At 35.8% G+C, this 23,803-nt stretch overlaps 1 protein-coding gene across 1 annotated transcript; it reads left to right on the forward strand.

Annotated features, from left to right (window-relative positions):
• Positions 1 to 480: 480 nt before the first annotated feature.
• Positions 481 to 23,493, forward strand: LOC108343079 (NAD-dependent protein deacetylase SRT1). Its single transcript, XM_017581129.2, has 14 exons — positions 481 to 748; positions 2,125 to 2,154; positions 2,263 to 2,355; positions 3,292 to 3,411; positions 3,535 to 3,635; positions 16,903 to 17,011; positions 18,098 to 18,177; positions 18,818 to 18,896; positions 19,873 to 19,926; positions 20,585 to 20,681; positions 21,588 to 21,670; positions 22,146 to 22,213; positions 22,445 to 22,547; positions 22,813 to 23,493. Exons 1-14 carry the CDS (start codon positions 650 to 652, stop codon positions 23,134 to 23,136), a joined length of 1,440 nt encoding a protein of 479 aa, XP_017436618.1. The 5' UTR covers positions 481 to 649; the 3' UTR covers positions 23,137 to 23,493.
• Positions 23,494 to 23,803: the final 310 nt, after the last annotated feature.

Genomic DNA, 23,803 nt, shown 5'->3' on the forward strand with positions numbered 1-23,803 from the left:
AATAAAATAACTAATTTATATAATATTTTTAAAATAAAATAAAATAAATATATTAACTTCCTTTTAACTTTTGTTGCATTTTCTCAGTTCCAACAATTCATTTTTTTCTCTGTTTTTTTTCACTCTCACCTCAATTCAATTAAAGATAAGAAAATAACCCTTAATTTTGTTAAAAAAATACATTTGTGGTATAAAACTGATAAAATGTATTTTAATTTGAATTTGAATAAAACACCCAACTAAAGTAGATTGACTTGGCTTATAAAGTCTTACATATTTTATCATAAAAACAAATTGAAGAAACACTGTTTTGATAAATCTTTGCCTGTATTCGATTTTTCTAATGAATTTTTTTTTTTAAAACATCCTCGTTGGGTCACTATTTACAGTAATGAATTTTAAGAAATATTAGAAAAGATTTTATAATTAAATGTTGTAATGTGCTTTATAACGTTGCAGGGAATGATACATTGTGTATGAGAGTACATTGGCCTTTTGGGGTCTCCTTAAAAGAAACAATGCTTCTCTTTCTCTCTCTGTATTTGAAGAACAAAAACATATTTCTTCTCAAATTCCTCTGAGAGGGAAAGAAAGTGAGGGACTTGTACTGAATTTCTGGCAGCACAGCACATTGGGTCACCAAACAACTATGTCTCTTGGGTATGCCGAGAAGCTTTCCTACATAGAAGATGTGGGCAACGTTGGAATGGTCGAATACTTCGACCCATCTCACGTTTTGCGAGAGAAAGTGTGTTCCTTGTCTCCATTATCCTTCTAGAATATTCTATTCATTGTAATTGTTCTCACTATTGCTTGCCCTTGTGCCCTTGTTGCATGTGATAACTTCGTTGGGTGATGTTGATCTCTCTTATGCAGCTTGTGTCTGCAGGGTGCTACTTGGAGAGGCCCTTCTTTGCCTTGAATTTATGCTTGTGTTTGTTGTTGTTATGTGCTGCTAAAAAGAATGGCCTTAATTTAGTTGTGCTTGGTGATTAGGCTGAAATGATGGAATTTAGAGTTGTTTATGTGATTACATGCATGATTGAGTGTTTGTAATACTGTATTAGGGTGTCAAATAATTTGGAACAAAAGTTTAAATTGTGGATGCGGATGCGATTTTGTTGCGATCCTTCACATTGCATGAAATTGCAGGTAAATGCGGCTGCAATTGGGGTTGCGGTGAGCCCAAAAACCTTGATGTTGCGGCTGAGATCGCCGTTGTAGATCAATTCTTAAAACCGTGCTTTAGAATAGGTGAACTGTATGAGGGGTTTGATGTAGTGAATATGCTTTGAAACATTGAAATGTTTATCAGGACGGTGCTTAGGTATTTTTCGGATTGTGTTTCACCTCAATGTGGGAAAGCTTTATGATAGACATTAGTCGATTATGCTGAAGATGATTAATAATGGTTTTCATCAGAAAGGGGGGTGCCATTTGGGTTGTCTGGCCAGGGGATTTCAATTTTAAATCACCTACTTAGGGATTGAATTTCATTGAAATTTTGCCATTGAGGATATTGCTGGGGGGTTGTTTAGGCTTTTCATTTCTGTTTGCATCTTTCCTCTCTTTTTTTTTTGAACAACTATGGCCTGGTAGATACCAGGGTTGTCATCATAGTTTTCACCAGCTGGGCCATTACAATATATAGTTTCATTATCAGGTGGTTTTAGTACCATAATCATTAGAATTGTTAAGCATGAGTACTTGTTTTGATGGGTGATGTTCCCATTCCTAGTGGATTTTCTATGGTATTTATCCACATGTGTGCAGTGCTTTGTCCATGCAGATATGTGTTTTCGTACATTTGAGTCATTTTTTCATTATTGGTTTCTTTTATTATGCTGGATAGCCATTAAATCTTATGGCATGATTCCTTTATCTTGTTTCTTTCAACCATTTCACTTTATTTATTTTTTCATCTGCTAGGTTAACTTTCGCTCAAATTTTCAATTGTTTTCTTATTTTAAGTTTAAATTAGAATATAGCATACCAATTTATCACCTAGTGAGAAGTTTTCATATTAAGACTAAAGAGTCTACATTGGGTAAAAAAAGGAGTCATTGCCTACCCTCAACCAAAGTTGACTCTTCATTTGCTAACATAACTTTTCTTTCTTGGCAGATAGATCAACTTGCTATTATGATAAAAAAGGTATTGCTTGCAGCTACTAACTAATATTGATATTAGCGAGTTTCCTTTCTGTACTAAGGTTTTTATATAATCCTTGCTTTTTAATTCGTTTTCTTTTTCTGCTTGCAGAGTAAGCATCTAGTGGTGTTTACAGGTGCAGGAATATCAACTTCATGTGGTATACCTGATTTTCGAGGGCCCAAGGGAATATGGACGCTTCAGGTGATCATTTTGAAGCTAGGAAATGCTTCTACCATAATCAAAATTAAAATTTTATTTCTGGTGATTCACATAGTGTGAATGAATGTTTGACTATCTCAGCAATTTCTATCAGATTTTGAATGTAAATACTAGTAAGAACAATGTTGTTAATTTTTTATAGTTGCAATATATTTACTATGAATATTTTTCTCCAATTCTTAAATTTAGGATTATAAACTCTCATATTATTAGTAGAGAAGTGGCTTAACCAGTTGGAAGTATACATATTTTTTTGTAGTGATGTGAACAGAATAATAAAGTGCATTTGTCTAGAAGTCACCAATTCTTTTATTCCAATACGTAAAAGACCACAGTATATTCTAACAATTTCAGCTTGATTTGAATAGTATTTTCTAGTCAAGAACATAATGTCGCCAAGTTTATATGGATTAAAATAAATGTGCAAGAACGTATCCCATCAGGATAGGAAGTTCTGTACAACTTAAAATCTTGTTGGGAATTGGGATATGAGAAATTTTTACTTATGTGCCCCTTATGCTCATGCTTGCTTGAATTAACGTTCAAAGCAGTAAATGTAAGTATTTATTGTTGTAGCTGCAGTCGTGCTTGATTATCCTCTTCACAGTTTACATGAATTTGTCAACTACCCTAACAATTAGTGACGACCATGTCGTCTTCTATGGTGTCTGTAAGGAATTTGTTCTCCAACAGAAACAAAGACGCTGGTGTGTTTGAACTTTGAATTTATATATTTATACCACAGCAAGAGGCACAAAATAATATAATAACTGATAATTGTGGCGAGCTATTAAAAAGAAAGTCAATTTCTATTCTTCTTTGCTAGTACTCATTATTTCAGCAATCAGAATCTTCTTTTCTTTTTGTTTATGAATTTCACATGGAGATCTGCTCATCCAATTCTCCTTGTTGCTGCAGCGAGAAGGTAAAGCCTTGCCTGAAGCATCATTGCCATTTCACCGTGCAGCACCAAGTTTGACACACATGGCTTTGGTTGAATTAGAAAAGACTGGCATTTTGAAGTTCGTCATCAGTCAGGTAGAGAGTCATTGTGTTTTCTTTTTTCCTATGTATATCTCACTTTCTTTAGATTTGTAAAACCTTTAGGTAATAATATTTTGAATTGTTTGTTTTAGTGATCTTTTTATTTTCTTATGATAGAATGTTGATGGTCTCCATCTTCGATCCGGAATACCAAGGGAGAAACTAGCTGAATTGCATGGGAACTCCTTCATGGAGGTGTGCCCTTCTTGTGGAGAAGAGTAAGTTTTGATTGCACATTAAATCCTACTTTTGCATAATCTTCTTCTCAGTGGGATTTAGTTGCTCATGCATATTCAATCATATTTTGTCCATGAAGCTATGAGTATTTATAATGCAGATGCAAGTACTAGAGAAAATTATTCAAGAAAAGATACTTGAGAGATCCTTTTGAAGATCTCTCTTCAGATTCATATATGTTTGTGTGTGTGTGTATAGATGTGTATCTTGCAATGGAAGTACATAGAGAAAAGGAAAAAAAATAAAGTTCACCCCTAGGCCTCTATATGACATACTGGTATAACACAAAACAACTTTTATACTACCTCAAGTTGGTACATATAGATCGTATGTACCAAGCTTGAAATATATAAATTGAATATAAGTTTCGATTAAGGATTTTGTCAAAATATCTTTAAGTTGATTATTGAAACTAACAAACTCAGTACAAATTTTCTTGAACAACAATTTTTCCTGTGAACAAAATGATAATTTGTTTTTGGTCCTCTCATGAAATACAAAGTTGGAAACAATGTGAAGAACTGCTTGATTATGATACACCTTCATTTACTGAATTTCGTAAAATGTTAGTTTTTGATGAAATTGTATTTTCTATATAAGTTCAAAAGGTTGTATGTCATTGCCCTCTATTCAACTTTAGCACTTGACTGGACAACTGCATTTTATTTCTTGCTTTTCCAACAAATAATAGCCCCTCCAATGAAAATACTATATCCAAGAGTGGAACATTTATCTATAAGAGATCCTGCCTAATCATCATCACAATACCCAGAGATTTGGACGTTTCCTTTATCTGTATATAACAGACCATTTCCTAGAGGTTTTTTTATGTATTGGAGGATGCAAATGATGTGGTGATTAATACAAGGAGTCTACATAAAACTGACTAATTACACTAGCGGTAAAAGACAGGTCAGGTTTAATAATAGTGAGATAAATAAGTTTTTCAAGAAGTCTTCGATATCTCTCTGGATGTGCAAAATATTCACTTTGTTCAGCTTTAATTTTTCATTTGGATCCATATAACTATCCATGGGTGTATAGTCAATCTTGTGTGCTTGTAGGAAATTTAAAGAATATTTTCTTTGAGAAATTGCTATACCTTCCTCTGATTGAGTCACTTTAATGCCCAAAAAGTATTTGAAACGTCCAAAGCCTTTGGGTTGAAAGTGATTACAAAATTGCTTCCTTAGTTGGCAACATCATTATCTGTGATGACTATGTTATTAACATGCACAATTAGGTACAAAAAAACATGGCTAAATTTTCCAAACAAAGCATGTGGAGATTGTTTAAGACCATAGATATACAAATGCAATCTACAAGCTAACCTAGACTGCCCCCAAGTAGCAAACCTGGAAGGCTATTCCATGTAGATTTCCTCCATATCACAACGAAGAAAAATATTCTTGATATTTAATTGATGGGTATACCAATGGCAAATAACTACCATGGCAAAGAAGAGTTGTGCCATAGTTATATTTACATTGCAGCAAAGGTATCGTCACCATGATCAAGGCCATTTATCTAAGTGTATCTTTTGGCCACTAGTCTAGCTTTAAGATGATCTATTTCACAATACGACCCAACTTTAATGGCATAAAACTATTGACATCCTACTGGCTTCTTCCCAAGTGGAAGAGGAACTAATTCTTGTGTGCTATTATGGTTAAGAGCTTGCATTTTAACAATCATTTTAACAATCGTGACTTGTGACCATCTAGGATGATCAAGTACTTCATTCACGTTTTTTAGGAATCACATAGAAGACACAAATAAGATAACCGACAAATGGAATAAGCCAACTTATGATAGCTTAGAAAATTGTAAATAGGATGATGATTGTAGGTAAAATGAATACCTTGAGCAATGAGCTAACCTAAATCTTCATTATTGGGAACCATGGTATTGAGAGATGACGGTGAAGGACATAGTGAAGAAGATTTACCATGTAAAATTGGATTGGCACTTGTGTCCTATGATGGTAGGTGATAATGGGTGGGAATGGTGGTTCAATGGAGATGGAACTTTGAGCATTGCTTTGAATTAGGATTTTGTGAGGGGAGGTGATTGCAAAAGATTCAACTAATGGAATTCGTAAGACTTGTCAGAGTGGCTGTAGCAGAATAGTTAGCGTGGGATAACAAACCAAGAGGGGGGTGAATTGGTTTTTAATACGAACGTGTGTCTTTTAAAATTTCTACTCAATTTAACTTACTAAGCAAATAATAATGATAAATAGAAAGAGTAAGGTTGAGAGAAATTTGCACAGATGATTTTATCATTGTTCGGATCTTACCAATCCTACATCTAGTTGCTTATCTCAAATCAAGATAAACAATTCAATACTCACAAAACAATTTCAAATTACAATCACAAAGAAACAATTCGTAAAAGTTTAGAAACCACCTCTCTTGATACCACAAGAGATGAACCTGCACCTCCTTTGAGTCTTCACAAAGGATGAAACACTTCCTTCGAATACTTCACGAAGGATGACTTTCTCTTTTGTGCACTTCCTCAGACGCACCAAGGATGAACCAGCTATTCCTTTGTCACCGCAGTAGCACTTCTACAGCTCCACAGAAAAGAGTTTCTTTATCTGAACCAGATCACACAATTCTCAATGATTTCTGAGTTCTAGAGCACAAGGGAAGAGTTGTTGTTGAAGGAAAAGGAGAGCCTATTTATAGACTCAAGCAAATACTCTTCCGTTCTTCGTTTCGAGCCATTTAACACTTTTAATCGATTAATATTCTTGTTAATCGATTAAAATGAGTACAATGGCTAGTTCAACGGTTAGAAAACTCTGGCGGTCACCTTTAATCGATTAAACAGTGGATTAATCGATTAAAAGGTATTTTAATCTATTAATCCAGAGACAGTTTGAGTTTTCAACTTTTACTTTGCTTAATCGATTAATACTAGTTTTAATTGATTAAAGCAATTCGATTTTGACTCTGAACATCAACTACATAATATGAAAGTACATGGAATCAAAACCATTGAAAATCTAAGTCCTAGACATTGAACTACAATTATTACAAAAGCTTTCTATTGCAATACAAGTCTTCATAAGATCTTCTTGAATCTTGATTTTTCTTAACTTGATTTGGACATCATCAAAACTTCATCTTCATCATTTTGCTGACATTCTCCCCCTTTTTAATGATGATAAAAAACTCCTTTGATTTAAAGCTTTTAGTAATAATCTGGATAAAAACACAACTTATGGAAGAAAAGAGCATTAGTGAATAAGCACAGATAAATTATAAGCTTTAAATAATTTATAAACATTTTCTCCCCCTTTTTGATCATAATTAAAATGTTGTGTTAATAAATCTCCCCCTAAAATTATGCTCCCCCTTAAGAAAAGCAAGTATGCATAAGATTTTGGAAAATATATGACATATATTATTGAATTTTAAACAAACATGCAAACACACAATATTTAAAGCATACAACATAAATCATAAAGCATCTTAAGACAAGAGAACCTAAAACTCATCACTACCTCTTTATCTGATTCATCTTTATCTAAATAGCAAGAGGTTTCCATAGGAGTATATGCTTCCTTTCCTTTGTCCATTTCAAATTTCTTAAGAATTTCTCTACAATACTTAGTTTGAGAAATGAACGTACCTTCTTTCATTTGCTTAATTTGAAGACTTAGGAAGAATGTTAATTCTTCCATCATAGACATTTCAAATTCACCCTGCATAGTCTTAGCAAATTTCTCACAAAAATATTTATTAGATAATCCAAAAATAATATCATCAACATATACTTGAATGATCAAAATATGTTTTCCTCTATTAAAATCATTTACTTAAATTTTGTTTACCATTGTTTATGAAAAAAGTTAAAAAAAAAACATTTCTTAAATGTTAAACATTAGGTACCCAACTACTTTGTATGGGTCCTTTGGGTTAGATTGAAAAATTGAAATCATTTTACAACCCAAACATATCTACCACTTGGAACACCATAATGCTTAATTTTACATTTATTTGAAGTATGACCCTTTTTCATACAATAAAAGCATGATACAACATTTGTGTTCTTATAAGTTTTTCCTTTTTTTGCCCAAGTTCTATGGGTTCTATTATTATGTTTATTTTTAATTTTAGGAACATACTTATTTTTATCAACCTTTTTACTTTCTACATTATTTTTGCTACATTCACCTAAGGTTGTTTGTTCTAGTAGTTTCTTAAAATTTTCACAAGATGCACATTCATCACTACTAGTAAATTTATCTTTTTTCATAAAATAAAATTTTATTTTTTAAATCTTTATTTTCTTCAAAAATATTTTCAAAATTTAATTTTAAATTTTTATTTTCTTCAAGAATATTTTCAAAATTTAATTTTAAATCTTTGAAATCCTTTTTCAATTTCTTATGAGCTTTATCAAATTTTTTAGATTCTAATATTAAAGCAGCATGAGTTTCATGCAATTCATCTTCACTATATTGACTATAATTATCATAATCGCTAGATGTACTTACTTGGCTTCTAGCAGTATCGTTGTCCGTCATTAAACAGATGTTTGCTTCTTCATCAGAATTGCTCAAGTCAGAAATTGTTTCGTGTCATCGTCCCATGCGATGTAGGCTTTCTTTTTCTTGAAGAATTTCTTTTCTTTCATTTCTTCACCCTTCTTTTGGTTTGGGCAATCAGCTTTTAAGTGCCCCTTTTCTCTGCAACTGTAACATCTGTAGTTTGACGAAGATCCTTGGTTTCTCTCTTTTCATATCTAAATCTTCCTTTGCCTTTTGACTTCATGAACCTGTTCTGTCTTTTGATTACTGTTAGATATATTATCTTTTATCTTTTAGTTGGTTTGTTATTATTTCTCATTTGTATTTTGGGCTTAGCCCATATTTCTTCTATTATAAATAGAGAACACTATGTGTGTATTTTACACAAGAGAGATTAATCTAAATATAGTTTTTCACTATATTCAACATGGTATCAGAGCAAGTTCTCTGATCCTCTTCTGGTGGTCTCTGCCGGCGGCCGGCCGCCATGGCCGCCGGCAGCCCCTAAAATCTCAGTGGGCAGTCCATTTTTCTTCTTAAATCTTTGCCACAGTCAGCACCAGTCCAGACCCAGTGTGCCACTGCTGTCGCCGCCACTTTCCGCTGCCGTCACTGCTAACTCCGGCCACCGTCGCCGCCGCTACCGCCGGCCACCGTCACAGATTCAACGGGTGACCTGCGGATCTGGACTGTCTCTTCGAGCGACGGCCAACCACGCCGGTTTTGAGAGCCACCTATCAGTCACGCGCCGCCACGCAGCGCTTCTTTCCGGCCAGTCTGCCGCCGCCTTGTCGCCGGCCACCGTCACAGTTCCGTCCGGCGACCACTGCATCTGGTTTGCCTCTTCACGCGACGACCAACCCCACCGGTGCCGGCGTCTGACTCTTTCCCACGCTCCGTCACGCGCCGCCTTCCCAGCATCGGCATCAAACCGCGACGCTTCCGGTTGTCTCGCCGGACCTCCCTCTCTCTGTTCAGACCTTCCAGAGCAGCCATTGCTGCCATCTTCGTCTGTCTTCAAAGCATCTTCATCTCGCCGCACGTTCCGCATTGTCGGACCTTCCTTTCTGCGTTGTGTGCTTCGTCTCAGCTGCTGATGCTGTTCCAGCACCGTTTTCCGTTGTACAGGCATCGTTTGCCGCTGTCCGACGCTGTTTGTCGTTGTCCCGCGCCGTTTGCCGCTGTCCCGCGCCGTTTCCCGCTGTCCCGCACCGTTTTCCGCTGTCCCGCGCCGTTTTCCGCTGTCCCGTGCCGTTTCCCGCTGTCCCGCGCCGTTTGCCGCTGTCCAGGCGCCGTTTGCCGCTGTCCAGGCACCGTATGCTTCCAACCACGGTAGGCCCCCATCACCTCGTCAGTTAGTGATGGCAGTCCCTGTAGTTTTGTCGCTTCCTGCCACTACAGGCCCCATCAGTCAGTGATGGCAATTTAGTCCCTACAGTTTTATAGCAGTCAACCGCCGCTACAGTCGCTACCGCCTCAGACAGACGCAACTGCGTCAGTTCTTCTTGGGCTAGAGTTTAGCCCGATCTTCTTGTGATACACGGCTAAGTATCACCACTTGGGAGTTGTCCAGCAAAGAATTTTGGACCTCCAACGTATCTTTGGATCTTTGATGTCTTTGTTTCAGCATTGTAGCTTAATATTTTGTTTTGTTTTAGTGGTCCAGCAACTGTGATATTCCACATTTCCGCCGTCACACTGAGGGGGAGTACGTTTCCAAGACACTGCAAGTCAAGTCACATATATATGGGTGTAGTCCCTGCAGTTTTGTAGATTTCAGCTACTACTGTTGATCCCGTCACCCATCCATCATTGATGAGAATTTAGTGTAGTCCCTGCAGTTTTGTAGCTCTTAGCTTTCAGCTACCACTGTTGATCCCGTCACTCATTCATCATTGATTGGGAATCAGTCCTTGCAGATTGTCGTTGTCCATCACTGCTTTCCTTCATCCACTTTTGAAGTTGAAGTTTCACAAGCTGCTGTTAGTTCATCTATGTTTGCCTCACACTCTTGAAGACAAATCATCTAGTTTAACACTGAGTTCATCTATTCCAAGCTTAGTTCATACAATTTGTATGCTCCAGCTTGAGGGGGAGTGTTAGATATATTATCTTTTATCTTTTAGTTGGTTTGTTATTATTTCTCATTTGTATTTTGGGCTTAGCCCATATTTCTTCTATTATAAATAGAGAACCCTATGTGTGTATTTTACACAAGAGAGATTAATCTAAATATAGTTTTTCACTATATTCCCTATGTGGTTTGTCGGTCAAGGACATTATGACCACCTTGAGCAGGATGGAAGCCAAGTACCTTTTGAAAAAGCTGAACAATGGAAATAAGCAGATTTCCAATTGTGTGCCCTATTGTGGCAATCTGTGGAACCCCGACTTTTGATATCTCTTAGAGCCTTCAAAACATGTCACTCTTTTTTGAAGAAAGCTCAAAGCATTTATGGTAATGATATTCAACGTCTTTATGATACAACAAACAAGCTTGCATGTCTCAAAATGACAGACCATGATATGGTCTCCTTCATGACTGAAGCCCAAGCAGCTGTGGAAGAGTTGAGAATGTTCTTGGAAGTGGAATCTTCGGAAGACATCAAGAAGAAGCTTGACAAGTATTATATGGTGATGATCGTCCGTGCTTTACACCCTGATTTGAATCATATCAGAGATCAACTTCTGACAAGTCATGAGGTCCATTCCTTGGAAGCCTTGACCACACGTCTTCTTCGTGTTCCAATGCCTCAATCTCAGGAAGCTCCTGAAATAATGGAACCATTTGTCATGGTTGCTACGCGGGGAAGAGGAGGACGGGGCACTAGAGGAGGAGGACATGGAGGTAGGGGATGTCCACAGTGCACTTACTGTAAGAGGATAGGTCACACTCAAGAAAACTGCTACTCCTTGCATGGTTTTCCTTCAAAAACAACCAATATCTCTAAGACTGAAACTCTTACTTCCAACTTCAAGTTCACTGAGGAAGAGTATCAAGAGTATCTGCGATTAAAGTCTAACAGCTTGGCACAATCATCTCAATCCCCAAGTACATCCACAACTTGCATTTCTCAATCCATGGAAGGTCAAAATTCATGGGTAATTGACTCGGGTGCTTCTGATCACATCTTTGGTAATCCCTCATTGTTCTCAACCCTTTCCCTCCAAGAAAAACCCCATTTCATTACTCTTGCAAATGGCTCTAAAACTTGTTCAAAGGGAGTCGGTCAAGTCTCCCTGTCTCCCTCTCTAACTCTGAAATCTGTTCTTTTTGTCCATAATTGTCCATTCAATTTAATTTCCTTAAGTCAGTTAACCAAAATGTTACATTGTTCAATAACTTTCAATTCAAAATCTTTTGTTATACAGGAGCGTGGCTCGGAGAGACAGATTGGAGAAGGATATGAAGCTGGAGGTTTATACCATTTTGGATCTCGTCCACGGGTATCCTGTGTTGCAGCTCTTCCCCCTAAAGTGTTACATGACCGATTTGGCCACCCTCACTTGTCAAAGTTAAAAAAGATGTGTCCTGAACTTAGTGGTCTTCAGACTTTAGAATGTGAGTCTTGTCAACTAGGAAAACATGTTAGATTTGTTTTTCCTAAAAAGTCTCAATCAATGTGTAATTCTAGTTTTTGTATTATTCATTCTGATGTCTGGGGACCTAGTCGCGTCTCTTCTTTTGGTTTTAGGTACTTTGTTACCTTTATTGATGAGTATTCTAGATGTACTTGGGTTTATCTAATGAAAGATTGCTCTGAATTGTTACCCATCTTCACATCCTTTTTGAATGAAATCAAGAACCAATTTGGTCAAGTGATTAAAATCTTAAGAAGTGATAATGCTAAAGAGTATTTCTCATCCAATTTTTCTGCAATCCTTAGGTCCCATGGTATTTTGCATCAGTCCACTTGTCCTCATACACCCCAACAAAATGGTATAGCCGAAAGAAAAAATAGACACTTAGTTGAAATTGCTCGTACCCTTTTGCTTGGTGTCCATATACCTGTCCATCACTGGGGGATGCCATCTTAACCGCCTGTTTTCTTATTAATAGGATGCCCTCCTCCTCTCTCAATAATAAAGTCCCTTTCTCCATTCTCTTTCCCAATGATCCTCTCTTTCACACCCCTCCTCGAGTTTTTGGTTGTGTATGTTTTGTTCACGACATGTCTCCGGGGCTAGACAAACTCTCCGCTCGTGCGATCAAATGTGTCTTTTTGGGCTATTCTCGGCTTCAAAACGGGTACCGGTGTTACTCTCCTGAAACCAAGAAGTACTACATGTCTGCCAATGTTACATTCTTTGAACAGACACCTTTCTTCTCTCCATCTGTTCAAGATGTCCATATCCTCCAACAGGTCCTTCCTCTTCCAGTAGTTGAGTCCAATATCTCTAATGTCACTGTCAATCCAAGTCATGCTCAAGGTCCTCCCGAACCTTCCTCTCCACATATTGATATCTTCCGACATAGTACCCCAATGGGTAATCCTCTTCTAGAAAATGGTGGATCTCCTCCTTCAGATTCTTCTCCCTCATCGCCTCCTGCCACGCCTACTGGTGAAGATGATTCTGGTTGGCCCATTGCTCTCCGAAAAGGTACTCGTTCCACTCAAAACCCTCATCTCATTTATAATTTTCTTAGCTATCACAGATTGTCGCCCTCCTTTTATTCCCTTTTATCCTCAATGTCCTCTGTGGTTATACCCAAAAATGTGAAAGAAGCACTTGATCATCCTGGGTGGCGACAAGCCATGATTGCTGAAATGTAGGCTCTTGACCACAGTAATACTTGGGAGCTTGTGCCACTTCCCCCAGGCAAAAAGGCTGTTGGTTGTCAATGGGTCTTTGCAATTAAAGTAGGTCCTAATGGTGACATTGATAGGCTCAAAGCCCGGCTAGTTGCAAAAGGGTACACTCAGGTGTATGGCCTTGATTATTGTGACACATTTTCTCCCGTGGCCAAGATGACTACCATTCGTCTGTTCTTTGCAATGGTAGCAATTCGTCATTGGCCACTTCATCAGTTGGATATCAAGAATGTCTTTCTCCATGGTGATCTTGAGGAGGAAGTTTATATGGAGCAACCTCTTGGGTTTGTTGCTCAGGGGAAGCCTGGTATGGTTTGCAAATTGCACCGATCTCTATATGGGCTCAAGCAATCACCACGTGCTTGGTTTGGAAAATTCAGCTCCATTGTTCAGAAATTTGGGCTAAAATGCAGTGAAGCAGATCATTCAGTCTTTTATTATCACTCGTCTCTCGGGAAATGTGTTTACTTAATTGTATATGTTGATGATATCATTATTACAGGGAATGATACTGCTGGAATATCTCAATTGAAGGAGTACTTGTGTAGACATTTCCAAACCAAGGATCTTCGAAGCCTCAAATACTTCTTAGGCATTGAAGTAGCTCAGTCAAAAGATGGAGTTATAATCTCCCAAAGGAAGTATGCTCTGGATATTTTGTAAGAAACAGACATGATTGATTGTAGACCGGTTGAGAGTCCCATGGACCCAAATCAAAAATTAACAACAGAAGAAGGTGAGTTATTCTCCGACCCGAAGAGATATAGGAGGCTAGTTGGAAAACTAATCTATCTCACTATTACAAGGCCATATCTATCTTTTGCTGTTGGGGTGGTTAGTCAGTTTATGCAAGCTCCATGTGTTGGCCATTGGAATGCTATCATTCGCATTCTAAGGTATCTGAAAAAGGCTCTCGGGCAAGGGCTGTTATATGAAGAAAAAGGAAGCCTTCAGGTATCAGGATATTGTGATGCTAATTGGGCAGGTTCTCCTATTGATAGACGATCTACTACTGGATATTGTGTTTTCCTTGGAGGAAATATTATCTCATGGAAAAGTAAGAAACAGAATGTAGTGGCTCGATCAACAGTGGAAGCTGAATATAGGGCAATGGCGTCACTAACATGTGAACTTATATGGGTAAAACAGTTCCTTCAAGAGCTTAGCTTCTGTGACATCCAGAGTATGAAGATGTATTGTGATAACCAAGCTGCTCTTCACATTGCATCAAATCCAGTGTTTCACGAGAGGACTAAGCATATAGAAATTGATTGTCATTTTGTTCGGGAAAAGTTATTGTCAAAAGAAATATGTACCGAGTTTGTTGGATCAAATGACCAACTCGCAGATGTGTTGACTAAGTCATTAAGGGGACCTCGGATCGAGTTTATTTGTTCCAAGCTTGGTACATACAATCTGTATGCTCCAGCTTGAAGGGGAGTGTTAGAATAATTACTAAGTCTACTTGTTAGTGTAGTCAGTAGGACTAAAATAGGGTGTAGTGTGTTGGGTTATCTCTAATCATTGTACCTAGCAGTCTAGGACAGTGACTTGACCTTCTATCTCTCTATTGTATCAACTCTTTATCTATATAAATAATAGAACATGAGAGGTGTCTTTCAATCCCTCAAGAACATATTTTTATCTCAAGTAGTAGGAACAAAAGGGCCAAATGCAATAGCTTCCCAAATATCAACATCAATAGACTCAATAAATATATGCATTCTAACCTTCTAGAATGCATAATTTTCACCTGTGAATAGGGGTGGTCTATTGATAGAAGCACCCTTTGCAAAAGTTTGATATGATCCTGCCATTTGAATAGCTATCAAACCAGGCTCTGATACCACTTGTCAGAGTGGCTGCAGCGGAATAGTTAGCATGAGATAACAAACCAAGAGGGGGGGTGAATTGGTTTTTAATACGAACGTGTGCCTTTTAAAATTTCTACTCAATTTAACTTACTAAGCAAATAATAATGATAAATAGAAAGAGTAAGGTTGAGAGAAATTTGGACTGATGATTTTATCCTGGTTCGGATATTACCAATCTTACATCCAGTCGCTTATCTCAAATCAAGATAAACAGTTCACTACTCACAAAACAATTACAAATTACGTAAAAGTTTAGAAACCACGTCTCTTGATACCACAAGAGATGAACCTACACCTCCTTTGAGTCTTCACAAAGGATGAAACACTTCCTCCAAATACTTCACAAGGGATGACTTTCTCTTCTAAACACTTCCTCAAATGCACCAAGGATGAACCATCCATTCCTCTGTCACTGCAGTAGCACTTCTACAGCTCCACAGACAAGAGTTTCTTTAGTTGAACCAGATCACACAATTCTCAATGATTTTTGAGTTCTAGAGCACAAGGGAAGAGTTGTTGTTGAAGGAAAATGAGAGCCTATTTATAGACTCAAGCAAATACTCTTCCGTTCTTTGTTTCGAGCCATTTAACGCTTTTAATTGATTAATATTCTTGTTAATCGATTAAAATGAGTACAACGGCTAGTTCAACGGTTAGAAAACTCCAATGGTCACCTTTAATCGATTAGTCCACTGTTTAATCGATTATCTAATCGATTAAAAGGTATTTTAATCTATTAATCCAGAGACAGTTTGAGTTTTCAGCTTTTACTCTGTTTAATCGATTAATACTAGTTTTAATTGATTAAAACAGTGCGATTTTGACTTTGAACATCAACTACATAATATGAGATCTTCTTGAATCTTGATTTTTCTTGACTTGATTTGGACATCATCAAAACTTCATCTTCATCATTTTGCTAACAAGACTTACTGGAAAATGTCATCATCTTGTATGAAAGAAGAAAATAAAAGAGTCTTTTCATAAAGGGTGACACTAGTGGACATGTAATACCTTTTTGTTTTTAGAGAATAATCCCCTTTTCGGAGACTAAAATATCCTACGAAGATACATCTGATGGCTCTTGTCGAGAGTTTGGCCAAACTTGGAAAAACGTCATGTACAAACACAACCAAAAACATGGGGAGAAATGTGAAAAGTGATTCATTTGGAAATAGAATAAAATAAAGAATATTATTTTCATGAAAAAAGGAGAGAAGTTTTATTTTTATATGAAAGCAAGTAGTAAGAATAGCATTTTCCTTGACTGATTGGATTTTGTGTTAGAGAGATGCTCCAGATCTGGTGTTGCCAACGAAGATGGTGGCTGCTGGCAGCGAAAGGCATTTTCCTTGACGGACAATGACAGTCAAAGTATGATAACCCTGTTTTGATACCAACTTGAGAGAAATGTGAGAAAAGATACTTGAGAGATCTTTCTTAGATCTCTCTTTAGATTCATATACATATATATACTTGAGAGAGGGAGAGAGAGATCTGTATCTTGCAACAAAAGTACAAAGAGAAAGAGAAAAGGAAACAAAAATTGAGAATATAAACTATTCTAATACCAGTATTTATCAACAAAAAAAGACAACTAAATTTCTTTCATCATTTAAGTTCTATCCCAGTTTCTAATTTTTAAGATTATTGATTATTTATTCTATTTTTGTAGCGACTGCTACATACTTGGCATGGTTTTTGTCTATTTCTGTTGTTAAGTCAATCATGTGAAAACTTTGGTTCATATCTATTTTAGCCATTACTATTACGCATACTTTTCTTCAATATTTAGTTTTTCACTCAAAAAGTTCTATCTATCAAGAATATCCAGCTTGCTCTTGATGTACAGATGCTACACGGCAACCCATTCTGGGTGACCTTTTATATTATGCTTTTCTCTAGGTTTGCTTTTTTGTTGTTTATTTTATGTAACAGACTAACAGTATCACAGTCATTTTCTAAACATTATATCTTGAAAGAACTGTAATCTAATTTTACAATTATACTCTTTAAGGTACTTTCGTGATTTTGAGGTAGAAACTATTGGTTTAAAGGAGACGTCAAGGCGTTGTACAGTATCCAAATGTGGGACAAGACTTAAGGATACTGTCCTTGACTGGGAGGTACTAGACTGTTCATTTTCTTGATTGCAATTTGGTTGATTCCCAACATTATAATTTTGGCTCCAATTTGTCACATGGGTTTTATTGTTTTCTCTGGTATTGGAATAGAATTTCAAACCAATGGAATTGTCATAAACTGTACTGCAACATAGTTTGATGGAAGGCTTTTCTTTAAATGGATATTTGGCTGCAAAATCAAGACTTCATAAGTAATGCACTTTGTTAGAAACACGAGTAAGTGTTTTTGTATATTTATTGTGTCCTTGCTTCATCTATAGGCAATGGAAGAGAATATTATAACTTGTTTTTCCTTCAAGATATTGAACTGGAGACAAATGCTTTTCTGCTGTTTTTTGCTGAGACTAGATACAATTATGTCTCCCCCATTTGATCTGCCTTGAACTCAAAGATGAATAGAAACATGTATGTGGGTCAAGTGTTGATCATGCTGGTGCAAGGAATATTGATTTGCTAACTGTTGTAATATTTTTGAAAACTTCGATATAAACGAAAACTGGTTTCTGTTTAACATCAACCAACTATGAAACAATCTGTCTTTTCTCCACTTTTCATGTTGCCACTGTTGTCCTTTTTCTGGGCTTCTTTTAAATTTAGATTCATGGCATAACGTTTCAGTATTTTGGCTTAATTTTTAATTCATTGGTGGCTGATTGGTGGACATCATAAAAAATAATGAGTGACTGGTAGTTGTCAAAGTTTTGTGAACTTGCTCGTTGAGGTTCTTAGTCTTCCCCCTACTATCATTCTAGTTTTTATTGGTTTATCATGAATGCTAGTCTTTCACCACCAGGTCTCAATTATATAATAATATATGATAAACGATATAGTGGACACATAGCTCAGTCTGTTGCTGAAAAGTGGAATAGTTTTATTTTGGGGGTCTGGTTGAAGTTGTACATTGATTCTATTGTCCTTAGCCAAGCGGAACTGACCAGCTGTTGATTCAGTTGTCAACGTTTTTGAAAGTTATTGTGTCCAGGGAGATGATAATGGACACATTGACCTACTTTTTCAGCTGCACAGCGATGTTTCCCTTTAAACAAGTCTGTGTCTGTGTACGTGCAGGATGCATTGCCTCCAAAGGAGATGAATCCTGCTGAGAAGCACTGTAAACAGGCAGATATAGTGTTATGTTTGGGTACAAGGTAATAAATGACTTTTTTTTCTTATCACTGCAACAGTTTTGTGTTCTCTTCATCTATTATTTTCAGTACTTTGCCATCATTATGCCTACTTATCTTTCCTCACTTGTTTGTCCACACTTATAGGAGCTCAATTGTTCATTACTAAATGGATAAAAGTAGAACAAGTCTTTATTTCTTAACATATAACCATTGGCTTTAGTTTTGTGGCAAAAGCTTTGCTGCTCTATAATTCCAGAGTGTAGTGAGAAACTTAGTTCTTGCATTAGAGTGGTAAGTGAAAAGGACCCTCAGGTTTTGCTTTGTCTTTTCCTAAACGAACAGCCCTGGATACCCTTCTTTAACATAGTTATCTGTAGAATCCCAATTGGTATGTCTGGTTAAGTTCAATGGGTATCTTACTACTTTGGAGGGCCATTTTGCAGCACAATTGGTACTGAAGTGGATTTGTATTGTTAGTTTTATAACCACCGAGTGGCCAGATTATGATAGCAATATGTTTAACAAGCTCAAAATAAATCTGTGGGTATATTTCATGTCTTTGAATAAAAGAGTCGTGCATGATCATTTTCCATACCTTACAAAAATGTATTGCTTTGCTATATTTTTCACGTGGCATAACATGGCTAAAATCTCAATGCAGCTTACAAATAACTCCAGCATGCAACTTGCCTCTGAAAGCACTTCGTGGTGGGGGTAAAGTTGTTATTGTAAATCTCCAGGTATGTTGCTCCTTTTTTTCTTAGTTTGCTTGTACGTGTTAATTGATTTTGATACCATCTCCTAACTTCTACTGTGAAATTTTCTTTGCTGTTTAATGAGATTAAGAGCTCTTACTTTTCTACCCTTTTCTTTGCAAATATGAAATTATTATTAAATTGCCTTTTGAAATCTCGAGGTAGAACATGTAAATTGGTATTTAGTTCATTCTATTTCGACCAAAAATGAGTCTTTGGATACAAAGGATCAGCTACTACATCAGTTGACACATAGGTTCAAGGTTTGGAGAGTTTACACTAGGAATAATAGAGAGAGGAAAGGCAGAATGTTAAGTTGGCAGAGAAAGAGAGAGAGAGAAATAAAGGAAGAAGGTTCTTACTGATTTGTGGTTTACACTAGTATGTGGGTATGAATGTGGGGTAATAGGGTATTACATTATAGTTATGAATGGAGAGAAATAGCTCTCTGTAGCAGCTTGGCTCTGTGCACTAGAAGAATTATTCCGCTGTATTATATTTACTAATTCTCAGACTTACTACGTACTCATTTCTTCGGGTTAAGTTAATTGCTGTTGAATCTAGTTGTGTGGTTCTAGTTTGCATCATCCTCTGTACAATATTTTACTCTATTTTATATTTGATCCTTATGATTGTCTCATCTGTCATTGCGATTGTAGTCCTTGGTTGTACAATGTAATAGATCTTTGGCTTGGCTGTTACGATAAGCTTATGCATGTTGCAAAAGTAATCAAGAGTGCCCAAATTTACTGGCAATTTCACTAATTCAAAATCAACTATGGCCAGTGGTCAAGATATGCTGCCTTAAAATTCTGGGATGTTTATGGTTGTTAGAGCTATGATGGTATCAAACTTTAAGTATGAGTCTGGATTCCAAGTTTCAGAGCTTTTTCTATCATACTTATATGATTGTTTGTCCACTCTTCTTTTCATTTAAACTATAAATGCATGGACTCTACAGAAAACTCCAAAGGATAAAAAAGCCAGCTTAGTCATACATGGGTTTGCAGATAAGGTATTTGTTCTGAATCCTTTTATTATAGGTGTTTTCTTTTCCATTATTTTGTATTAAAGTCTTCACTAATTTTAAGGTTGCAAAAAAGCACTGGTAGACACATGTACATGTAATAAAGTTGCCTGCACTTTGACTTGTATTGTCAAGCACTCAGACTACAATTCAATTCATTTTAGTCTTTTAGAGTTCGATGGAGTTGTATGTTGTGGGCTTTTTTATTAAATTAAACTAACACAGACATGTAGACACTTAGCAATAGTTTATCCTGTACTAAACTTCTATCGATATAACTTGTAATCCTTTTATAAGAATGCTACAGAAGTTATTATCTAGTGACATTACTAACATTCCACGAGAATAACATCAACAATACAATCATGGAGCTCTGTTTTCCTTTAAAAAAAAAGAAATTAAGTAATCATTCAGCTCCTTTTCACCATGTTTCTGAATTCCTTTGTGGTCCAATTTCTTAATGTACATGACATGTCAAGTTATCAATCCTTATCTATTTTCTTTACTTAAGAAATTTCTTTTGTTTTCATATCCTAAGATTTTCATGTTAAGGTAGATAAGTTGTTTGGTTTTTTAAATTGCCATGAAGAATAAATGCAGATTTGCTTTAATGCATTTTGACATGCATTAATTCTAACCGGAGCAGGTAATTGCGGGTGTCATGGACCAGCTTAATATGCAGATTCCTCCATTTGTCAGGATTGATCTTTTCCAGATTGTTCTAGTGCAAGCTTTGAGCAATGGTAACTGATATTTTATTTTTACTGTTAGATATATTAAATTATTAGATATCTTATTTTTATCTTTTATCTTTAGTTACTTTGTTATTATTCTTTATTTGTATTTTGAACATAGTTCATATTTTCTTTATTATAAATACAGTATCTTATGTATATTTTCTATACAAGGGAGATTAATCCCATATAGTTTTTACTATATTCAATAGTTACTTTTAAGTTACATCTCTGCATGTTATCATATTCAAATGCATTCAACATGTTAATTCACATTCACACTCTTGATTCATCAATGCTCCATGGTGCTATAAAGCTGTGAAAATCATAAATTGTATTCTTGGATCTTTCTAGCAAACTCTTGGATAAGTTTCAATTAATGTCGTATTATGATGGGAGAATACTCAAGTTGTTAATAAAGCTTTCAAGCTTCAATAAGAAATGTTCTATTGTTTTTTATGTAATTAGCCTTAGTTCTTCTAAACTAAAACCAACAACCTCCGGATTTCTTAGTTGTGTTGAAATTACTGAACAAAGCTTCCTTTTGACATAATATTATCAATGATCTTATTTGGGATATTTTTTGTCGACTCATTTGATGCTATATAAAAATTGGTTTCCTTGTTCACATTCTCCCAATTCATGGCTGAGCACTGCACACAAAAATACTAAGATACTGGAATGACTAGTTATTACATGAGGAATTTGTTAGATATATTAATTTTATTTTACATTTATTTTTTATCTTTAGTTAATTTGTTATTATTTTTTATTTGTATTTTTGGCTTAGCCCATATTTCTTTTATTATAAATAGAGATCATATATTCAACGGAAAATTAATGTCATATATAATTTTCACTATATTTAACTGAATTGATACATATCATTACATAGTCTGTAAACTTGCATGGCAGATAAAAGATATGTGAACTGGACTCTCCAGATTGCCAGTGTTCATGGACAAAGAGCCGCATTGCCTTTCATTGAGTCTGTTGAGGTGAATCAACATGTTCATTCCCTTTTTACTCGAATTTTGGAATTTCTTTAGAGATGTGATAGAAACATTCATTTTGCCTTCACCCAACAACTTAAATTTTGGGGAAAACTTTTTTTTTTTTGCAGAGAGGGTGGGTGGGTTATTATTTCAGGATCTTTTCACTATGAAAGTGGTTTTGCCTACTACATTAAGGAGGGCCTTGTACTGAGTTTAAGACTTAACTTGATTTGGAAATTGAAATTTATTCTAAAGTTCTGTTGATCCCTTTTCTACTCTCCTTTGTATTTCTATTGCTCAACCCTTCCTGTTTCCTTTTAAGAGAGAGTAAGAATGGAGCTTTCTAGTTCATTCTTCCTGAACTCGTTGTGACTGGCATAGCTTCCTTCCCTTCACCAGTCTCATGTTTTTGTGAAAAAAAGAAAAAAAAAAAAACTCGAGCTAGATTTTGATGAGTGTATCTGTCCTTGTGCTGCAGGTCTCCTTCTTGGACAGGGAAGATTACAAAGCAGCCATTCTAGATAAGCAACCATTTCGGCTTAAAAGGTTTCCACCGACTATACAATTCCTTGCGGCATTAATCAAATTTTACCCAATTTATTTATTGGTTCTTCCGAACTAGATATGATAAAACCTGATTTGAAAGAATTGTGAAAATCTTGAGATGAAGTCTAGAATTCTGGAAAAGAACTCTTCATTTCTTTGTGTTGCTTAATTTTTAGATACTTTCAATTGGGCTTGCACCTCCTCCTTACATTTTATTGACTGATACCTCAGGAGAACAGCATATAACAAAGCATTTGAAATGGTTCTGAAACTCAACTTCAGTGATGGCTGTGGTTGCTCATCCCTTGAAATTGATGTCCCAGTTGATTTTAAAGTGAGATATGTTACTTAACTTTTACCTATCTTCTCTTATGGTGTCTCATTTCCATAGCTAACTTAAAAGTGTCAATGCTAGCTTGTGAAACACCATTTATTATTTAAAAGTCCCACTCTTTACAAGTATGGAGGTTGAATCAACATTTTCCTTTTCTCATTGTTTCTTTGATGTCCAAAGCTATTTTCTTTCATCCAAGAATGATTTTATAAATAAAATTTGTTTCTTTCTAGCAAATGCCTTACCAGAAAATTCATGGTGGCAGGTTTCGACTGACTGCTTTGTCTTTGATAAGGACTACATATTCCAAAAGCTGAGAGACAAGGCAGTTCTTGAATCAAGATGTGGTCAGAACGGTGTTATTGAGAGAAAGACCATTTTGACAGCTAGAAGTGATGTCACTACCTATGCCATTGTGACCAATGTTGTTCAGTACAGCAAAACATGTAAAGCAGCCCTTGATTCTCTAAGTAATGGTGATCTTAAAAAAAGAAAAGCTAGTGTGACAGGTACAGGATCATCTAGGAAGCGTTCAAAAGGGTCTTCCAAGTGTAAATCCAGATCAGGTAATATTAGGGATCATATGTAGGTTTTTTTTAAGAAAAGAATTAGAAACTCACCAGAGACTGAGTGAATTTTGTTAGATGTTACACTCAGTTTCCCCTAAATGGTGTTGCTGATACTAAAAGGCTTTTGATACCATATCACTAATATAGCAGGTGTTCTTGGTGTGGCTATTGGAATGTTTCTATTATGAAAATTCCAGACAACTTGATGTGAATGATAGGTGTACAAGGAAATTTAGTTTGAGAAATGCTCAACTTCTGTAAAAATGTTCTTTTTGTCCTTTATCCAATAGGGTGTTCTTTTTTACCTTGAATTTTTTCTAAACTTCAAATTGATCTTATTTGGAGTTTGAAATGCAAGTGGAAATTGCTGCTTTGTAGATGCTGAAATTTGTCAATATTTTGTCAGGCAAATGTTAACCATTGTCTTAAAGGTTAACTGGTTAAAAAATTAAATGTGCTTTTTTTTATTGAGACGTTTAAATTTATTTAAAACAAATTATTTTAAAAATTTTAACCAGTTTCTAAAGGTAGTGGTTAATTTATTTAAAAGTTCCACTAAAGACGCTTAAAAACAAATTATTTTAAAGGTAGTTTCTAAAATTTTTAACCAGTTTCTAAAACAAATTATTTATTTAAAACAAATTATTTTAAAATTTTTAACAGGTTTCTAAAGGTAGTGGTTAATTT

The sequence above is a fragment of the Vigna angularis genome, chromosome 6 (genome assembly GCF_016808095.1).
Source record: "Vigna angularis cultivar LongXiaoDou No.4 chromosome 6, ASM1680809v1, whole genome shotgun sequence".
Classification (NCBI taxonomy): domain Eukaryota; kingdom Viridiplantae; phylum Streptophyta; class Magnoliopsida; order Fabales; family Fabaceae; genus Vigna; species Vigna angularis.

What these genes read in the sequence shown, in the direction of transcription:
- LOC108343079 (XM_017581129.2), top strand. Translation starts at nt 650, where the DNA reads ATGTCTCTTGGGTATGCCGAGAAGCTTTCCTACATAGAAGATGTGGGC. An exon ending in TTGCTATTATGATAAAAAAG is followed by an intron (nt 2,155 to 2,262) that starts GTATTGCTTGCA and finishes TTCTGCTTGCAG; the next exon opens with AGTAAGCATCTAGTGGTGTT. An exon ending in GTGTTATGTTTGGGTACAAG is followed by an intron (nt 18,178 to 18,817) that starts GTAATAAATGAC and finishes ATCTCAATGCAG; the next exon opens with CTTACAAATAACTCCAGCAT.